Consider the following 21030-nt stretch of genomic DNA (forward strand, 5'->3'; position numbering starts at 1 on the left):
TAGGATCTGAGCCCTAAGTGAACTCATTGCTTATGAAGTGTCATTGTTTCTAGATCTTTCTAGAGCTAGAAAATATATACAAAACTATTAAAATACACAAGTTAACTGATACCTCTAATTTTATCCAGTGAAGTTTCTCCTCTTTTCCCCCCATTCCAGTTTCTTTCATGTCTTCCCCTGACTAGCAGCAACATGAATATATTTCTACTCATCAGCTCAAACCTACTACACACACGAATAAGCTTCGGAATTGCCTTTTTTTTTAATCAAAGAAAATCATATTTATACATGTACACATACACATCTATTGATACATAGGCAAAGGTCTCCCTTTTTCCCATTTCTGCTATACTGAGCCTTTTAAGCCTTTGCTGGTGTTTTGGTTCATACACTGGCGTCGGTGTATTTGTTCTGTCTAGAGGAAGCAGGAGAGCAAAGCACTGACTGGGTATCCAGGAAGCCGCCCAGGACCCAGTCCTGTGGCCACGAGGGCACCTCACCACACGGCCAGGGCGGGGTCCGAGGGCTCATAGGGCTGTAACCAGGTGTCACTGTCCTCTTCTTCGGGGATGCGTTTCTCTCTAACTGGCAGTGGGCAGATGGTAAGTGGATCTGGGTGTTCGCTGCCGTCATGGGCTCTAGGCCTGAAATACGCGCAGAGTGTCCCAGAGAAGGTGTCCGTGAAGGTGAAGATGTGGGAGCCATTGGATACATTGAAGAAGGACAGCTTTCCCGCCTCGCAGTCCAGAAAGATGCCCACGCACCGGGGTGGCACGCGCATGGTGAGCGCGACGCGGTGCGGGTCCAGCACGAAGTACTCGCAGCCGTTCCACAGCCCCATCACCCAGTAGCCACCCGCCGGGCTCAGGCGCGCCTGCCCTACGCGCGGCACCGCTGCCAGGCACGCACCTAAGAACCAGCGGCTGCGGCGGCCCACGTGCACCTCCCAGTAGTGGCGGCCCGTGGAGAAGCGCTCCCGGCTTAGAACGCACATCTGCTCGGAGAACCGCTGGGGGTCACCGTCCGCTGAGCCTGGCGCCATCCTGCGGGAGGACACGCTCTTGCCATCCTCGGACACCTCAAGGCTGGGGTGGGCGGAGCCAGGATCCAGGGTCACATCCACTGCGCAGAGGCATATGTTTAGTGCAGGTGAGGGACGGTTCTGCCCCTACTCCCACACCTGTCCCCTCCCCCGACAGGCAAATCCTCTAGTTCTACTGATGGACCGATCAGTGGAATGGTCACCCCCTCTCCTGCAACCCCCTTCCCACCTCCCTGGTGCTGAAGGGGCATGAAAGTCACTTCCTAGTTTTTGAAAGTGATTAGACGAATCCCATTTCTTTCCTGAACCGGGGGGTTCTTTTTTTTTTAACATCTTTATTGGAGTATAACTGTTTTACAATGGTGTGTTAGTTTCTGCTTTACAACAAAGTGAATCAGTTATACATATACAAATGAGGTAGGTTTGTGGGGATAGAGGGGGGCTCACTTTCCCCAAGACCTGATCAATGGGAAGGAGCTTAGGGCTGATTCTCTCCCGGCTGCTCTCCTCACCCTGTGTGACCATGAAATCACTAGTGAGCTCTGGGACTCTTTTACAGCGATTTTAGGATTTTAAAACTGTAGGGGACCTCTGAGATCATCTAGCCCAGTACCCTGCACTCCAACACCCCATCCCCCCCAAAAAACACACCCATTTGATGGATAGGAACCCTCAGATGATGTGGGAGGTTCCTTACAAACTCTGTATTCTCTCCTGCAAAGAGGCCCTAGTAGCAACCTTTCTGCCAGATGGAAACAACTCTAGTAAAACCCAGAAAGCTATGTGCGTGTGGGAGCATGTGTGTGCACACAAACGTGTGCGTGTGGGATTGCAATCACATTAATGCACGCGAGCGTGTATGTGTGCAGGCATATGTGTCATGTGTTTTATAAGTGAGCTTGTGTGTCTGTATGTGGGCTCCATACTTGGCTCCTGGACAGACCCTTCCTCTAATCTCAGTTCTGGATACCTCCCTTCTACTTAAGATCCAGCCAACCTAATCCACAAGGCACAGTTCTTTGGCTTCAGTTACCTGCATGTTGTTGGGCTGCTCTCCACTCTGAAACCAAACAGAGAGGAAAAAGAGGCTCAGAGATCTGAGTCAGTAACCCTAGAACCTTGAGGGAGGCTCAAGATGCAAAAGGGACGCCTACAAACTAAGTAACCTCATTCTCACCATGATAGCTGGCTTGGATCCAGACTGGCCTGGGTTCACCACGGCATATTCCCGGGAATTTGGGATTGGGTAGGGGGCTGGTGTCAGTGCTGGCTTGTACCAAAGCTGTGTACAGGCTGAAGTTATGCTGGGAACAGTGGGATGACAGAGTATGTGGGCAAAGAGAACCAATACAAGCAACTGGGATACCTTAAAGGATGGAAATGAAGCCTCAATCTCTGACTGGCTTCGTCTCCAGGAGGCCCAGCTGAGCTTGGCTCCTGTCCTAAGACATCCTCTGGACACCCTATCTTACCCTCTTTCTTATCATGAGCCATTCTGTGTGGATTTCTGTTTTGTTTTATCTTGTTCTATTTTACAACAAAGAGAGCACCAAAGTCACAAAATGCAAAAGCAATAGGAGACATTTTCAGAGCTCCATTAATTTACAGCAAGGCCTTGAAACCCTGATTTTGCATCAGAATAACCAGTAGATCTTTAAAAATATAGAGCTCTTGCATAGAATAACTCAATTCGATAAAGGTGTCAATTCTCCCCAAATTTATCTATAAATTCAAAGCAATCCCATGTAAAACTACTTTTGGATTTTTTTTAGAAACCTCATAAATTTATCCTAAAATTTATATTTTAAAAAGGTCCCTTAACTTTAAAAAGGAAGGGGAAATGGAGGAGGACTTGTGCTTTCAGGTACTTTAAAAGCCAAAGTAATATGTGACCAAAAGACAGACCCATGAAGACGTGGGAACTGAATATGCACTAAAGGTGATACCCAAATCAATGGGGAAATCATGGATGGTGTAGTAGGTGGCATTGGGAAAACCGACTCTTTATTCGGAGAAAAATTGCTGGATTCTTGTCTAACACCACATAAAATGGTGAATTTCAGATGGATTAAAAACCTGCACATAGGGCTTCCCTGGTGGCGCAGTGGTTGAGAATCCACCTGCCGATGCAGGGAACGCGGGTTTGTGCCCTGGTCTGGGAAGATCCCACATGCCACAGAGCGGCTGGGCCCGTGAGCCATGGCCGCTGAGCCTGCGCGTCCGGAGCCTGTGCTCCGCAACGGGAGAGGCCACAACAGTGAGAGGCCCACGTACTACATACACACAAAAAAAACCTGCACATAACACATATACAGTGAATAGAAGAAAATGTAAGAGACTGTCTTTGTGACCTAAATGTAAGGAAGATCTTCAACAAAACTTCAAAAACACAAGCCACTAAGGTAAAAATGTGATGAATTAGCTTTTATCAATATTGGTTATTTCTTTTCAATAAGGGGCACCATTGGACAAAGCTAATAGCAGGTGACAGAAGAGAAGAAGGAATTCACAATGTATAATAACAATGAGGGATTCATATCCTATGTGTATATATCATATTCTATAATAATAATAATATTGCATGAAGGAGGCCTGCAAACCAAAAGGCTCCGTTCCCCAGCACTGACACCAGCCCTGTCTTGTGAATCAACAAGAAAAAGATAGCAATGCCATATGGAAAATAGGCATAGGACAGGAACAGGCAATTTTCAGAAGAGGAAGCCCCCAAAGCCAGCTAGCATATAAAGAGATGCTCAAACTTCTTCGTGTCCAGAGGAGTGCAAACCAAAAGAACAATTACTTATCCCCATTGACTGGTAAACTTAGAAAGCTGGCTCACACGGGATGTGGGCACATGGAGCCTCCATGCACTGCGTGAAGGATGATGGTGCTGCCTTCAGGAGATCCTTCTATCCCACTTAGTGACACATCCCCCTTGGGCCAGCAGTTCCCCTCTTGGGTATACATCCCAGAGAAATCTCCACACAGAGCCACAAGGCAACACGTTTTCAGATATTTATTCAGCATTGTTTGTGGTAGGATAGAGTTAGAAGCAGGCTGGATGTCTACTCCAGGAGGGTGGCTAGCTCAAATGGAGTGCTCTGCAGCAAGGAACACAGATGAGATTTACATGCGGCAGCAGGGATGGATATTAAAACACAGCAATGAGTGAGAAAAGCAAGGAACAGCATGAGACCGTAAATGTCTTTACAGAAACTGAAGTGCACGTGCACAAAACAGAAATTCACCTCTTGCAAGAATACATACAAAATAAAGATACACATTTGGGCTTCCCTGGTGGCGCAGTGGTTGAGAGACCACCTGCTGATGCAGGGGACACGGGTTCGTGCCCCGGTCCCGGAGGATCCAACATGCAGCGGAGCGGCTGGGCCCATGAGCCATGGCCGCTGAGCCTGCGCGTCTGGAGCCTGTGCTCCGCAACGGGAGAGGCCACAGCAATGAGAGGCCCGCGTACCGCAAAAAAATTTTAAAAATAAAAATAAAAAGATACACATTAGACTGTTTGTTTTATGGGGGAAATAGAGGAAGGCACAGGGAGAAATAATTACATATAAGGTAACATGCCTTATATTTACATGTAAGGTAACTCTCACCAGGAGTGAGGGTCTTTGAGGGGGGACACCAGGAATCTAGGTGATTCTGATGTGCAACCAGGTCTGGCACCAATGATTTACCGTATGCTTACACTTCAGGACAATATAAAAATAAATATAAAAGTAAAACTCAAATATAACCTATACCAAGCAGCATAGATTAATACATGTGTGTAGCTATGGAATAAACCAGAATGAAGCATAGTTGGTTAGTCAGAGCAGGTAACTGGGATGCTGAGATGTGACGTGGACAGTGGGAGGAAAACGGGCTTCACTCACCCGCCTGGCCTTCGGCCCTTCTCCAGTCTGAAGCAGCCAAGGAAAAACAGAATTAGAACACCAGGTCCCTGCAGCTTCCTTGTTCACACGTCAAATTTTGCACCCACCCCTGCTCCTCTCCCCTTTCTCCTGCCACCCACACAGCCAGCAGAGTTCCAGCCTGGCCAGCATATCTGGTTGGGAGATAAGAAGAACATACACAGATAACCAGATGCTACAAGGTGGACAACAAGAAATAGTTCTAAGTGGGGGGGTCACTTACCCAGCTCCACTTGAAGTTTCCCTGTAAGCAGAACACACAGAGAAAACATCAGCCGTTGGGTGAGTGGAACCACCTTCCCAGGGCACTTAGGCCACTGGGAAGAGGGTTCTTAGTCTTAAACCACTGCTCACCCCAATCCCATCCTAGATGCTGCATCACCCATCTGCAGGATTCTTACACCTCATCCTAGTCTTTGCTCTAAGGCAGAAATCTGCACAGGGCTGGGAAGGGAAAACTGGTCTTGACACTGAGGAGCCTCTTTCAAGTGTTCTGGTCTGGTTTGGAGAGGCTACTGCGCGCTTGCCCTGTAATACAAGCTTTTCCTGGGCAGGAAGTCCTGTGTAAGTCCAGGCACTGAGCACACCCTGCAGGAGCCTCGCGGTCACTTACTGGGTACATTATTTAAAGAACTAGGAGGACATCACACTCAATTATTTCCCCAGGCCAGATACCAAAACTCTGATATTTTGCCCCTAGAAATGCATTCCTCTGATTTCTTTAATCTTTGTCCTCTTTTAAAAATAAGACTGGGAAAGGCAACAATATACACTAATTCGGCCTATGATGTTACTGACTTATTGTGGCTCTTTTTGTTGTTTGGTTGATTGCCTTTTTTGTTTGTTTGTTTTCCCCTCCATGACCAGGTAGACTACAAGACAAGCTTCAACTTCGCTATTTTGTCTGGTGTTTTACTGGCGCAGACAAGGTGGTTCTCAAGGTCTTCCCCCACCCACGGTGGCCTTCTCCTCTATCCCCTCTTCCTTTGGATTCCCTGTTCCCTCCTCCCTGCACATGGTTTCAAGGTGCTGAGCCCCCCTGGGAAGAAAAGTGGATTTGATAAATTGCTTTCACTTTGGTGCAAATTAAAGATGGCTTCCTTCCCAGTGATATTTGCATTAAAAAGAGGTTATCCTACGAAGATGAACCAGGGGGAGCAGACCTTTTTTTGAGGTACGCGGGCCTCTCACTGTTGTGGCCTCTCCCGCCGCGGAGCGCAGGCTCCGGACCCACAGGCTCAGCGGCCACGGCTCACGGGCCCAGCCGCTTCGCGGCACGTGGGATCTTGCCGGACCGGGACACGAACCCGTGTTCCCTGCATCGGCAGGCGGACTCGCAACCATTGCACCACCAGGGAAGCCCGTGGGAGTAGATCTTTTACAATGGAATTGTAACTGAATTGTACGATTTGCAGGAGAGGGCCTGGCAGAGTCTTTCCAGAGGGTCTTAGGTCAGGCTTCCTTGGCAGGTGCACACAAATCGGTTTCGGAGGGTAAAGGCGGGAAGGCGCACAGGGATGCATTTCGAATTAGAGGGCCGCCATCCATTGCTCTCCAGAGGGGGCCTAAAATCACTGGACCCCTGCTTCCACCGCGCGCCGGGCTTAACCCCCTAGCCCACAGCCAGCACTGTGGGCATGGCACCCAGAACTTACCCAGCTCTTCTGTGAGTTTCCCTGGAGAAAGAAACGAAGAAAAGAGGAAAGTCTCCATGGATCACTGAGGCATCTCCAAAGTGCACAGACTTGGAACGCCATGTGCTCTGGAGAACCAGTCTGAGCTGGATTCGAGGGAGGGGCGGGCTCCGAGGCAGAAGTGGAAGAAAACCTCTGCCTCCCCCCCACCCCCGTCCACCCCCGTCTCTGCCCTCTCCCAACCCCCGCGCTGTGACCTGCTCGTCTTCTTCACCCAGCGTCCCCACTCCTGCTAATCAGGGATGTGCGCGAAGAGCACGTCTTTCCGTCTGCTTACCCCTGTCCTTCTCCGCCTGCTTCTTCAGCTTTTCTGAAAAGAAGAAGAAAGTGGAGCAGATGTGAGAGTGCGCGCTCCCCTGCCTGTTTCCACGAGCCATGCCAGCCCTGCCTCCGCAGGATGGCCCCTCAGCAGTGCCCCTCTATGGCCACCTCCACCACTTTGCTCTTGGGCAAAGCCAACTCCAGGAGGGCAGCCCCCAGCCTGCCTAGTACCTTGGGACCTCCGTTGCTTCCGAAAGAAGTACAGCGCCAGCGTCGGGAGGAGAGCCAGGACGAGCAGCGCTCCCACCAGCGTCCCGAGGAAAGCTCTCTTCCAGGGAGAGGTTCCGGGTAAAAATACGTCTGGAAAACACCCCACATGGAGTTGTCTCGATTTGGTCTTCGCTAACCATGAAGTGAGAAGACTAGGCTAGACGCTGCGCGCCGGAAAACCTTCCCAGTGACTGGTTGACGCTTCCTGGGCCCCCCAGCATAGCCCTCTGTAAAACGGGCCTGAGAACCAGGCTGCAGTGCTCTAGGCATCAGGAGGACCAGCGGCGAACTTGAACTTGCTCAGCGCAGAGGAAAACACTGCAAACTGAAGGATGTGAAAGGAAGGCGCTGATGGGCTCTGCCCAGTCCTCCAGCTTAGAACTTCTGTGACCACAGCCCTGACCTCCCTCTACTTCTTCCTACGCTTGCTTTACATCTAAAGGCATGACAATCCAAGGTGTTGATACCTGAAACCCAGTGAATAACTGCTCTCTACCACTCTGACGAATCCACACGTCATCTCCCGCTTCTTTCAAACACCTGGCTTCTACTTCTCATCACACCTTTGGAAGAACTGTTAGCAAAGCTTTGTGGGGCTTGACTGACAGTTCTTCTCTTTCCCTCTCCAGGCTTCCTAGGGAGATCCGCCCAGAGGCAAAATGTGGCGCAGGGTTCGCAAGGACAGCGGCTGGACAGTAAAGAAATGAATGCAGGGCTTCCCTGGTGGCGCAGTGGTTGAGAGTCCGCCTGCCGATGCACGGGTTCGTGCCCCGGTCCGTGAAGATCCCACATGCCGCGGAGCGGCTGGGCCCGTGAGCCATGGCCGCTGAGCCTGCGCGTCCGGAGCCTGTGCTCCGCAATGGGAGGGGCCACAACAGTGAGAGGCCCGCGTACCACACACACACACACAAAAAAAAGAAATGAATGCAAAATAGAGAGCAACCCTTTAGAAACTCTTGCGGCAATTTAATAGAATAATTTTGTGTCTGTTGAAGATAATAAGAAATTGGTGCTTTTATCTCAGTGGTCTTTAATTTTTTTAAATTTTTTTATCGTAGTAAAATACGCATAACATAAAATGTACTATCTTAACCATTTTAAGCTTATAGGTCAGCAGCATTAAGTATATTAACATTGTTGTGCAACCATCACCACCAGAACTTTTTTCATCTTCCCAAACTGAGACTCTATACCCATTAAACACCAATTCTCCATTCCCCCCACACCCCCAGCCCCTGGTAACATCTATCCTACTTTCCCTCTCTATGAATCGACTATTCTGGTTACCTCATATAAAGAGAATCATACAATATTTGTCCTTTTGTGTCTGGCTTATTTCATTTAGCATAATGTGTTCTTTCGGTTTTTAATTTTATTTTTCTAGCAGTGCATTTTTATTGTCGTGGTTTAAAGTATTGAGCTACAAAGGACTGGTCCTTCACCACAGGTGTTTTTGAAGCACTGACTTAGGGGTTAAAGAGCTCAGGGTCCTATGCCTCCCTGACCTGCAATCTCCAGCCTCTCCTGCATCTTTCCAGCTCCTCAGATAGCTACACACATTTCCATCTCAGGGCCTTTGCACTCGAATGGCCTCTACCTGAATGGCCTCCTTGCAGATATCCATGTGACCCACACCCTTTGTCAAGGTTAAACACAAAACTGGATTTCCCCTGGTGCAAAAATGGAGGGAGATTCCCCTTTTCCTTCTCTTAGAATATTCCCTTTAGAAAATTTGTAAATTCTTTCTCTATCCCCTCAAGATGTATACCAATCTTTTTGAAAGTTAAATAAGCCCCTTGCCAATTTTAAAACCCAGGAATGTTTTTCTTAAGGAGCTCAGACCATCTCTTTGAAATGGAATCATCAAGGAGAAAGTACCCCTATCTCCAGGTCTGCTGGGAGTTTCACTTAGGCACCTGGCTCCAAGTTGTAATTATATGCTTGTCATAAAGATAAGAGGTATCTTATTTCTCCTTTGGATAAAGACAATTAGCTAACACAGATGTTACTCCATTACCCAATTACCAGGTAAATTTCGTGTGAACTATGTGTGACACATGGTGCTTATCAAGTCCTCTTACCTGAGGACAAGTTATCACTTATAAGGGTGAGATTTCTTTCTGTTATGGTAATATAACTATTGATTTGGACCGATGTGAAACGTGGCCCATAGGTTGGGTTTATCCTCAAGACTTAAAACAATTAGAGCCATGAACGTTAAATCCTTCAAATGGGTGCCTCACAATAAAACTTTGATCCTAGATAATGGTCTTCCTTTGAACTCAGTGCCTAACCATCTTCTTCCCTGATCCACCACTTTTAAATCCATATATACACTCCACCCCGCCTTAACATGCTTCCCTGCTTCATGTTTCTTTGTCTCAGATAACACCTTCTAACATGTGCTGTAATTTACTCTTTTGTGTATCTGTTTCCCCCGCTGGAATGTGGACCTGAGGCCAAGGGTTTGGGGAACATTGTGGGTGATCAATAAATATTGTTTGAGGGATAAAATTAGGAACACATGGGCTCCCCTGATGCCCTCTAATAACTAGAGTTTCTGGATGTTAGTGCTTGGTCTTTGGTTCATAATGTTGGCTTTCTGGGGCCTCCCCCAATTACTGTTTGGGTTGTCAGTTGTACACTCAGTAGGTTCCAGATATTATGGCTGACCTTCAAGGTGTCAGGTTTAGCCCACCCCATACACAGCCAGGCTCCAGCGCCATTGTGTACTAATAGATGGTCTTTGGGATAATGGACATGGAGAACTTGAAGACTAGGAAGATGAGGGTGCGCTGGCACCCACTGACCTGCTATCTGGACCACGAACTCTTTCTTCTGGCCCAGGAGGGGGTTCTGGATGGAGCAGGACACGTTGCTGTGGGTCCCACCTTGGACGACCACAGAGGTTTCCAGACTGAACAGGTCTTGGGCATCCTTGACGATGACTTCAGTCTCTGGAGGCAGGCATCGTCCCTGATGGTCTCTCCACTGAGACTGTGGCTTGGGGTACCAGCCACTGGAGCTGCACCGTAGCTGAATGCCTCCCTGCTTGAAGCCCTCAAGGGAGATGTGAGGGTCCGAGCCCAGCCCTGAGAGAGGCAGGAAGAGTGGGAAAGATCAGGCTCCTTCCCAGAAGTTGTATGCGAAGTTCATGCCACCATTCACCATTTGCAGTCACCATAAGGCATCGTGACTGTGACTGCTCTTAACACACTTGTGGGCTTGCAGCCCTCCACCAATGGACTATAAATGACAGGCTAAATCACCGGTGGCATGTGGGGATAGCACTACCTCTGAAGGGCATTTTAAAATAGGGAAGGGCTACTGATATTTAGTCATATAATGCAAGGGACAGTCCCCCTAGAATGAAGAGTAATCCCCCCCCCAATTTCAATAGATTGTCTTTTCTCTCTCTTGAATCCTACTGACACTTGTGGCTTTGTTATATATACTTCTTTATCTCTCTATCCAAGTAAGCTAGCTTTATATTTTTAATATGCAAAACATTAAGATGGTTTACAGGGCTTCCCAGGGCTTCCCTGGTGGCGCAGTGGTTGAGAGTCTGCCTGCCGATGCGGGGGACACGGGTTCGTGCCCCGGTCCGGGAGGATCCCACGTGCCGCGGAGCAGCTGGGCCCGTGAGCCGTGGCCGCTGAGCCTGTGCGTCCGGAGCCTGTGCTCCGCGACGGGAGAGGCCACAGCAGTGAGAGGCCCGCGTATCGCAAAAAAAAAAAAAAAAAAAAAAAAAGGAAAGAAAACAAGGAACAAACTAAAATGGACAATTGTAAGTTTGTGAATAAAGGAATTTTTTTTAAAAAAAGATGGTTTAAACATCAATACTGTAAAAACAGTAGATCAAAAAAGCCCCAGGCATTTCTCCAGCCTTTCCATCCCATTGCACCCTCTCCTCCCTTAAGTAACCAATTTCATTAGCTTCTAGTTTATCCTTCTTGTTTCTTATGTGCCATGTTTCTCCTCCTTTCTTACACAAAAGATAACATGCTATAGAACCTCTTTTGCATCTTCCTTTTTTCTCTTAAAAACATCACACAAATCACTCCACATCAGCTTAGAGCTCTGTCTCATTTTTTTAGCTGCAAAGTGTGATAGACCATGCTCAGCATCTATGGTGGGACATTTAGGGAGTTTCCACTGTTGTACAATGTAAACTTATACGTATGCCTTTTTTCATACTGGAGCTGTATCTTCAGGGTCTACTCCTAGAGATATGCTGTTCAAAGGGTAGATACACAGGCAGTCCTGTTAGCCATTGCCTAATCCCCCTGACCTGGAGCTGTAGGACTTCGAACTCCATCAAGAAGGCAGGCGGGGACTTCCCTGGTGGCACAGTGGTTAAGAATCCGCCTGCCAGTTCAGGTGACACGGGTTCGAACCCTGGTCCAGGAAGATCTCACATGCTGCGGAGCAAATAAGCCCATGCGCCACAACTACTGAGCCTGTGCTTTAGAGCTTGCGTGCCACAACTACGGAAGCCCGCGTGCCCCAACTATGGAAGCCCACATGCCACAACTACTGAAGCCTGCGCGCCTAGAGCCCGTGCTCCGCAACAAGAGAAGCCACCGCAGTGAGAAGCGCGGGCGCCGCAACGAAGAGTAGCCCCGGCTCCCCGCAGCTAGAGAAAGCCCGTGCGCAGCAACGAAGATCCAATGCGGCCAAAAATAAATAAATAAATAAAATTTTTAAAAAGGTAGGAGGGGGCCTGCTTCCCTACACCTCCACCAAGAGTGTGTGATGCAAATATTGAATGTTTGCCAATCGGATGAGTAAAAAAATTGTATCTCTGTAGCTTTAATTTGCCTTTTTCTCACTATGAGTAAAAGTAATCATCTTTTCTTATGTTTCAGGGCCACTTGTGTATCTTTTTGTGTGCATTTTTTGTTCATTTTCTAATGAATCTTTCTTTTTAATACTTTTTTAAAAAAAATTAGAGATATTTTCCCTTTCTCTGTTCTTTTCTATCTACTCTTGACCTGTTTCCAAATGGACCACTTTCTCCTCTGTGTTGGGGCTTGACCAGGTCACGCACCTGCCACCTCCAGCTCCCAGACCGCTTCCCCAGTGAAGTCGCTGGAGAGGAAGCGGCACCCGTATGGACCCTCGTCGGCGGGGACCACGGGGTGGAGCCTCAGGGTCACGCTGCCATCAGCGATCTCGTCCGTGACGAGTTCGGTCCTGTTCTGGAACTGCGCCATCTGCTGGCCATAGAACTCCTGCCGCTCCCGGTACAGGTGCACCACGTCCGAGGCCTGGCTCCGGAACCAGCGGATCTCCATGTGCTCGGCGTCCCGGTACGGCGACAGGTGGCACGAGAATTCCACCTCATCCCCGACGTGTGCCAGAATGGGTTCCCCATGGCCTATCACCCTGACCTCCTCTAGGACGAGAACCCAGAGAATGGCCCAAATCAGCACTCCTCAAATATGTTTTTTTGCAGTAAACCATTCAAATGACAAAGGTGAGACCCTCTACAGGATGACCGGTCCGGTTGCTTGAACAAGTAATTGTCATGAAAAAGTTGAGTCTGCCACATTAAAAAATACACAAGGAACATTACAACCAGATACAAATGTGTGGTGCTGGACTGGTAGCTGGTTTGAACCTACCAGCTGCAAATATTATTTTGGGGACAGTTATGTAAATATGGCCAGGGCATTAAATTAAATGGAATCTTTGACCAAGAAAAAAAAAAGCAAGTTTCAAAACCATATGTACACTATGCTCTTATTTGATTAAAAATTTGACATATTTGCATAAATGTGCAGCATAAAAGATCTGAAGGGAAATAGAGCAAATTATTGATAGTGATAATTTCTGCCTGGTGGGAATAGATGTTTTCTTATTTTTGCTTTGTCTGATTTTCTAACATTTTATAATGCACATGGACAGCTTCTGTAATAACAAAGGGTATTAAAATAATCTAGGGGGGGCTCCTTGTTTCATGGGTTTTCCTATCTAAGGCCAAATCCTGCTTTCAAGATTTTAATTTATCTGGATCTTTCATTTGATTGTTCTCTGCAGAGATGTCTCGGTATGGCTCCCCTGCTCCCTGTTTTCTGCAATTTCCATGAGAGTTGCTATTCCTGCTGCAGTGCCTCTCTACCTAGCATGACTTCATTCTTTTTTCTGGCTTCTGTATACCTCCTTTCCTTCTTTCAAAGCTCAGCTTAATCCCACTCTAAATTCTTCCTTTATAAATCTCTCCCATCCTTCACTTTGCGCATATAGCATGGGGGCACCTTTCTTCACTCCATCTGAGACCCCTTGTTGCCCACTGGGTGTAGCCCTGATACCATCCCTACCAGCTTCCCTCTCCAGGTTCTCTCCAGCTGCCCCTGCCCCCATGCCTGCTGCCTGGCCCTCTTCCTGGGCACAGCCTGCCTCAGTTTACTCTCCATCTGTCATCTTCCTGGAGAATGCACATCCTTCAAGGCTCTACTCAAATAATACCTCTTTTCTATGGCCCTTCATGGCTTTCTGGAAAAAAACAAACTGGTCTCTTAGCTGTGCTCTCAAATCCTTGGGTACACTTCTCTTGCAGCTCTGGTCACACAGCTGGACAGCCACGTATGTCATGTCTGTCCCCCTCCCTTGAATGACTGAGGATCTGGGCTGTGCCTAGTCACCTTGGAATCTGTGGTTTCCAGCTCAGGGAATTAGGGAATTGTATTTGCCTAACTAGTTTACACTCTCTGTTAGTTGCTTCTTTCATGAGAGATGGTAAGATTAGGTTCCTCCCTGCCATTCAAAAGCTATAGCTTACATGCAGGAGAGGAGTTAAAAATATTTTCCAACTGGTTCAGCCTAAGCACAGACCAATAAGAATCTCCTGGCACCCTGCTGCTATGCCTTCCGCCATGCTTGTGAGCTGTGGAGTTATGGGTGGCTGCAGGGATGGTCGGGGAGCACTGTGGAGCTGGGTGGTGTTTGGGGGTAGTGGCTCTTTAACAACTGGGATGGAAATCTTATATTTTAGCCCCTGGCACAGCCTGGTACCGGGCCACAAGATCTCAGCCCTGGGATCGCCTGCAGGAGGCGTGGGCAGAAGCTGAGGGGCTCACATCCTGGCTGTCTGGGCTGCAGATTAGACAGGTTACCTGAGTGCATCTCCCCAGGATGAAGGAGGAGGAGGAGGTGAGTGAGGAAGGAGAGACTGCTGGGAAGACGTACTCGCTGGTAGGAGTCCAGGGAGACTGGGAAATCCATCACTTTTCCTCAGCAGTGGGGGCCACCTGGAGAGGGACAAAGAGGTACCGGAGTGACGCAGGAGAGCTGGAGCTCCATGCATCAGGCCGGATGTCTGTCAGTGCCTCAATTATTTTTGGTCTGGTTCTTGCAAGCTCCAGTGCCTGGCTTCTTTTCAATCATAGCCAGATGTGAGAGCTGCTTCTCATTTTAACAGGCGGCACTGCTTATGGCATTGTTGGCCTTGCTTGGACTCACAGAGCTGAGAGAGGACAAGGCCAAAGGGTCCCAGAGGAAGCAGCTTCTGAGCTTCGCATTGTTTAGAGCCAGGAACAGAGCCATGCATTGTGTTGGGCCTGAGCTAGGATTTAGTGACTTTGCCCAAACAAAGGGAAACCTCTAAGGATTCCCAGATGCATTTTCCTTCTCTCTGCCCAGCCTTGCTCCCAATTCCCTTTGACCTGGAACATCAGGTCCACAAAACAGGGGAACAAACACAGAGTTCTAATCTTTCCGAAGTAGGATGCATGCCTGGCTGCCTTTTAACTCCAACCACAGCTAGGACACCTTCTTCCGTCCCTGAGACTTCAGTTGGAGCTCCCAGGAGGTCAGCTGGTGACTGTCACTGAGTCAGTAGCATCTCTGAGACCACAGTTATGGTGCCGTCCCATCTAGCTCTCCCCAGGCCTCATCTGTGGCACTGGAGACCCAGCCCCAGGCAAGGGCTGTTCCCTCTTCACTCCTGATGCCCCTTTGGGACCTGAAATAATGTCTCACAGTGTGAGAACCAGGGAGCCTGGGCAGCTGTACATCTTGGGAGATATATAAACCTCTCCACATTTCTCCTCTGTTTAGCTGTGAGACTTTAGACAGATTATGTAACTTGCTGAACCTTAATTTCTTTGCTTAAACAATGGAAGAAACCAGTCCAACTCAGAGGGCTGTTAAGCTTAAGCCTCCTGTGGGTGGGGTGGGTGCTCTCTAAAGAAAAGTCGGGGACTTCCCTGGTGGTCCAGGGGTTAAGACTCCATGCTTCCAAACGGGGCCCCCCGTTTGATCCCTGGTCAGGTCACTATATCCCGCCTGCATGCCACACTAAGCTCTCTCATGCCACAACAAAAAGATCCCACACGCCACAACTAAAAAGATTCCGCATGCCCCTAACGAAGATCTCGCACGTGGCAGCAAAGATCCCGCATCAGCGACTAAGATCCGGCACAGCCAAACAAATAAATAAATATTTTTTTAAAAAATGGCAGCTCCTGTCTCTGCCTCCATCTTCCAAACGTTTGCTTTCTGCTCTCCATGTTCTTCCAGAGGCTGCCTCCCTCTCCTTTCATGCCGTCATAGCACCCCCAGAGCAGAAAGCCCCACGCAGTTTCTACCCTCCAGCTCCCCCAGTCTCCCTTCTTCCTCTGTCTGCCACCTCCACTCCACTGTTTGGTTTTCCTTTTCCCGCAGACCTGCGAGGTGCCACGTGTTCCTGGGGTCCTGTGGCTGCAGAGTCCCAGCCAGACTATCAGCAATATCACTAGCGGGATGTAGATGAAGGACTTTATTTTTTTATTGAAGTAGAGTTGATTTACAATGTTGTGTTAATTACTGCTGTACAGCAAAGTGATTCAGTTATACACGTATATATTTTGTTAATATTTGTTTCCATTATGGTTTATCATAGGATATTGAATAGAGGTCTCTGTGCTCTACAGTAGGACCTTGTTTATCCATTCTCTCTATAAAAGCTTACAGTAAAAAAAAAAAAAAAAAAAAAAAAAAAAACAGTTGAACTCAAAAAGAGTAGAATGATGGTTACCAGGGGCTGGGAAGGGGAGGGGGGAATGGAGTAAATATTGGTCAAATGGTACAAACTTTCAGTTATAAGATGAATAAGTTCTAAAGAGCTAATGTACATACAGCATGGTGATCATAATTAATAATACTGTATTGTATACTTAAATTTTTGTAAGAATACATTTTTAGTGTTCTCACCACACACAGAAGAAGGTAGCTATGTGAGACGATGGATATGTTGATTAGCTTGATTGTGATAATCATTTCACAATGAATGCACATATCAAAATATCACATTGTATACCTTAAATATATACAATTTTTATTTGTCAGTCATACTTCATAAAGCTGAGAGAAAAAAGTATTAGTTTTTAGTAAATTATTTTTCTGCAACTATTCAGGTGGTCGTATATTTTTTTCTTCTTTATTTCCTTTAGTCTGTTTTTCCATTGATTTATTTAATTTACCTAAATTGACAGAATTCTTAGACTAAAATTGTTAACAATAAAAAAAGAAAGCTTACAGCAGAAGAAGAACTTAAAAAGCTTCTGGTCATGCAGCAGCAGACTAGGTCTAAGAAGGTGTGCAGGTGCGTGAATGGAAGGGAGGCTCCCTGACTGACCTCTGTGCTGGAAGGACACGGGCTGACAGGACTAGAGCAGGAGGCCATGGCCTATGAGTCAAGTGGGCCAGGGTCGGCGGGCCCTGCCCTTCCACACGCAGGTGGGAAGACAGAGGGGCGAGTTGGGGGGGGCTCCATTCATGTTTCAGAAGGGACCCCTCAGGGAGGAGATAGGAGTCCCCTCTGAAGTGTGCCTGGCTGATAGCCAGCAGCTATTGAAATCATCATTCACACTATAACCAGCAGAACAGAGACCCTGGGCCAGGGGCCAGGCTCAGGCTGGACAGTCCAGCCTCTTGCCCTTTTGGCTGATGGCAGGAATGTGTCTGTGACAGGCCTAGAAACTGGCAGCAAAGGACATAGAGCCCCATGGGGTGAAGCCGTGAGGGTATATCAGCACCAGCTAATGCCTTCCAAAACAAGAGGGGCTCAGAGAGTGTTTCTGGATCCATTTGGACCAGCCAGACTCTGAGGACTTGGTCAATACTTGCGCTAGGTGGTAACTTGAGTCCTTCCCAAGGCAGCAATGGGGCATTAGGCCCACAGCAGGGGGCAGGGGCACCTCACAGCAGGAGCACATGCTCCAATATTCCCAGGCAGGGGGAGGCTGCCACCTGTCAGTCAGTGTGTTCCAGACACTGGAATTACTATCAGGACGGCGGTTCTCTGCTGTGATGCATTCATGTGATTTCAGTCACTGAGGCTGCAGGAGGAAGAAGTCATAAACACACATATACACATGCATGTGCCCACAGTAATAAAAACTAACATAAATCGAAGGCTTACTGCCTACCAAGTACTTACCTCTATCAGAAGTATTATCACTATTATTATAGGACCAAACTACAGGCAAGGACACTGAGGTGCAGGGAGACCAAGTGACTTGCCCTGCACACACGGCTAGAAGGTGGTGGAGTGGGAGTTCCTCCCAAGCTCCGCCCTTCCCTTGATACAGATTCCTCACCAGCTGTCGTGTGTCAAAGTTGGGTGCACCCTCAGCTTTCCTGTCCCCCAAACTGTGACCCCTGTTAGGAATCGCCTGGTCACAGACAGCAGTGCTCACCCTGACAGCATCTCACGTGCACTGAAGAAGTGGCTTGAGTCCCCATATGTCAGCCACAAGACTAATCAACCAACAAATGCATAAAAATGTAAAAATCCACTTCTGATAAAACAACTTAAAACTGGAGTTTCCGGGCTTCCCTGGTGGCGCAGTGGTTGAGAATCCGCCTGCCAATGCAGGGGACACGGGTTCGTGCCCCGGTCCGGGAAGATCCCACGTGCCGCGGAGCAGCTGGGCCCGTGAGCCATGGCCGCTGAGCCCGCGCGTCCGGAGCCTGTGCTCCGCAACGGAAGAGGCCACAACAGTGAGAGGCCCGCGTACCGCAAAATAAATTAAAAAAAAAAAAAAAAAAAAAAAAAAAACTGGAGTTTCCCTTAGACCTTATCAATGGCATCTTCTCTAGCAGGAGGTAATGCCTTGTGGTACCTTTCCTTCCAACACTCAAGGAGCTGACTTTAAAGACTTTAATAGGAGGGAGACAGTCTGGCAAATTCTTGAAGGGACTTCAGAAGGGCTGAATGCCCCTTCCTGATCTAAAGGGCACCCTACTCCCCACTCGCTACCTGAAGTTTGCCTTTTCCAACCTCCCTTTGCAGTTGAAAGTCTCTGATCCTTACTCCTCTGAAGGAAAACACTTTCTGATTTCAGCTATTCGCATCACAGTGTAAATGGATTTCAGATTCTCTTTCTGAAAAGAAAAAGAATGGGGAGGTTTTGCTGGGGAAAGTTGAGACTGGCCATGTTGCATATGTGGGGAAGAGAGAGGACCCAGTGAGGAGAAGGACAGCCAGAAAGGGGGTCTCAGGCTGGAGCTAAGCTTTGCTGGTGGGATGCATTCTCCCTTCTCTCCAGGGAGCCTCTGAAGACGCAAGGAGGAATCAGGTCGTGCACACCGATGCCAAGGAAATGCTGCTGAAATGCTGCTACCTTCCACCCAAGCCTGTCTTTCCTCTTCCTTCTTTCCTTCTCATTTCTTGCCTGGCCTCACTCCAACCCCATTCCAGATTTCTCCTCCGGCATCCCCAAATCCTAAACAACATTTATGTTCCCTTGATTTCCAGTCCTTCAGCTCTTGAGTCTCTCTTTAAAGATTATTATATTCTGCTTCTGCTAATTTGTAAGCTTGGGCTGTGTGTGCTTTGCCCTTCTCCCGTTCTCCGTATCCTAAGCTACGAGCCCCCAGGCATAGGGCTTTTGCACTCTTGCACCCGCTCCCCTTCTAGCACCTGCTGCAATGCTTTCCCTTTCACAAGCTGTCAATTAATGCTCGCTGGCTTGCTTTGGTTTTTATTTCAATGGGTCCACAAGAGGGTTTCCACCCCTTGTCTCTACGGGAGATGAATTGTCCCAAGGAGGGACCCTCTTTGAGGCTTCACATGGCTTGAGGGGGAAATGGGATGTGTCAGAAGCCTTCCTCTTCAAGGGGAGCTGCCTAAACGGGCATCTCCCCTTGGTCACACTGACATCCCTATCCTGCAGCCGGACTCAGCTGATAAGATGGTGCCAAGCCATCTTGCACCCTCTCCTAAGCCCTAATTTCTGCCTCCCATTTCTGAAAGGTGGAGGTTTAGACAGGCATTGAGAATGAGGCACATACCTGGCAAGTGGCAGCAAAGGGTCCAAAATGGCAGATGAATCCTGGTGATCTCAATTTCCCTGCAAGGGAGACAATTGTGAAGTATCCAGATTCCAGATGCTAAGGTCTCCTAGACATGGGCTGGCAGTTCAGTTGAGGGAGACCAGCTCACCTTTGACAAAATTACCCACCCACCTTCCACCTTAAGACACAACGCTGCTTGCTCTGCCCTTTTCTAGAAAAACCAAGATAGATAGAACAAAACGAGGAAGTCTCTGTCACATCCTGCCTGTGTGAGGAAAACCATGAATTGAGTTTCCATGGAAAATGTCCCTCCAAGGTCTTAGAAGGAGGGGAAAGGTATCTGGGAGGTTTGTAGAGACTGCAAACTACAGAAGCTCAGAGCAGGGAAATAACGCTCTGGCTGGCTGCCTGGGATATCTGGGGCTCCAGGGAGGCAGGATGGGCTCCAGGGAGGCAGGATGGCCATGCCTGGCTAGCCCCTCTCTCTTCACCATCATAGCAAAAGATACAGAGACAGGACAGGAATATCCACTAACTAAGGGTTAGGAAAGGTCTGGCGCTCAACTCTTTTTTTTGTTTGTTTTTGTTTTTGTGGTACGCGGGCCTCTCACTGTTGTGGCCTCTCCCGTTGCGGAGCACAGGCTCCGGACGCGCAGGCTCAGTGGCCACGGCTCACGGCCCCAGCCGATCCGCGGCATGTGGGATCCTCCCGGACCGGGGCACGAACCCGTGTCCCCTGCTTCGGCAGGCGGACTCTCAACCACTGCGCCACCAGGGAAACCCCGAGGCGCTCAACTCTTAACCAGCTATACCCTCCTCTGCAAGGTAAGGACAGTAAGAAAAATAACCCGGTAACTTTGCCATAAGTAAAACCTGCAAGAGCTGTTCACATACAACTTGGAAATACAGTGGAGTGTTGTACTGGGATTTCTCTAATGGAGTGGAACTCAAAAAATAAGAAGCAATGACTACCCCACCCCACCCCATTTTGCCATATGCCACTGTGCAACTTTGGTATTAGTGGGAGAGAAGCACAGTGGACCAAGGTGCCAGCCACCTGGCTGTACCCCGACACTGACATCCTTCCTAGGGGACAAATCAGATCTGTGACACGGGGTAACTCAAGCACATGGACGACTCCCAGAAATGCCCGTCTGGGGAGGGGGTCTGTGCAAGTCTGTGCCAGGGTTCTGGGTTAGTGGATGGAGGTGCAAACAGTGAGCTTTGGGGCACCAGTTTGAAGGTGATGCTCCATATGCAGGCAGGCTGGTGCACGCACCCCAGGCTTATGCACGCATAGAGACATCCCATTAGAGCAAATGGGGCTGAGTGGTGAGCTCAAGTGGTGAGCTCAGGTCCCTGGGGCTGGGGAGACAGGGGGGTGCTCAGGGACGGAGTAAACAGAAAATTGACACAATAAAGAGCAGGATCAGGGAAACGATGGGGGCGAGGGGAGGGGGACAGAAGCTCTGAGTGGAGGGAAGTGGTTAGCACGTATGGGGCAGGAGAAGCTATGGGCTTGCCACGAGTGTTTATGAAACTCCTCAGT

The 21030-nt window shown here is 48.6% G+C and overlaps 1 protein-coding gene across 8 annotated transcripts; it reads right to left on the reverse strand.

The window, feature by feature from the left end:
* Nucleotides 1-238: 238 nt before the first annotated feature.
* On the reverse strand, nucleotides 239-19822 carry BTNL9 (butyrophilin like 9). Of its 8 annotated transcripts, XM_067032334.1 has the most exons (12): nucleotides 19630-19814; nucleotides 19479-19537; nucleotides 14318-14452; nucleotides 12250-12597; nucleotides 10010-10291; nucleotides 7161-7289; nucleotides 6946-6978; nucleotides 6630-6650; nucleotides 5198-5218; nucleotides 4936-4962; nucleotides 2076-2102; nucleotides 239-1122 (listed from the first exon to the last, which is right to left on the reverse strand). In XM_067032334.1, exons 3-12 carry the CDS (start codon nucleotides 14424-14426, stop codon nucleotides 497-499), a joined length of 1623 nt encoding a protein of 540 aa, XP_066888435.1. In that variant the 5' UTR covers nucleotides 14427-14452; nucleotides 19479-19537; nucleotides 19630-19814; the 3' UTR covers nucleotides 239-496. The 8 variants fall into 8 exon arrangements, with proteins under 8 accessions (XP_066888435.1, XP_066888442.1, XP_066888437.1 ...); XM_067032341.1 differs by lacking the exon at nucleotides 14318-14452 and having other exon boundaries at nucleotides 19630-19820; XM_067032336.1 differs by lacking the exon at nucleotides 6630-6650 and having other exon boundaries at nucleotides 19630-19820.
* Between the last annotated feature and the right edge of the window lie 1208 nt (nucleotides 19823-21030).

This window comes from Kogia breviceps, chromosome 4 (genome assembly GCF_026419965.1).
Source record: "Kogia breviceps isolate mKogBre1 chromosome 4, mKogBre1 haplotype 1, whole genome shotgun sequence".
NCBI lineage: Eukaryota > Metazoa > Chordata > Mammalia > Artiodactyla > Physeteridae > Kogia > Kogia breviceps.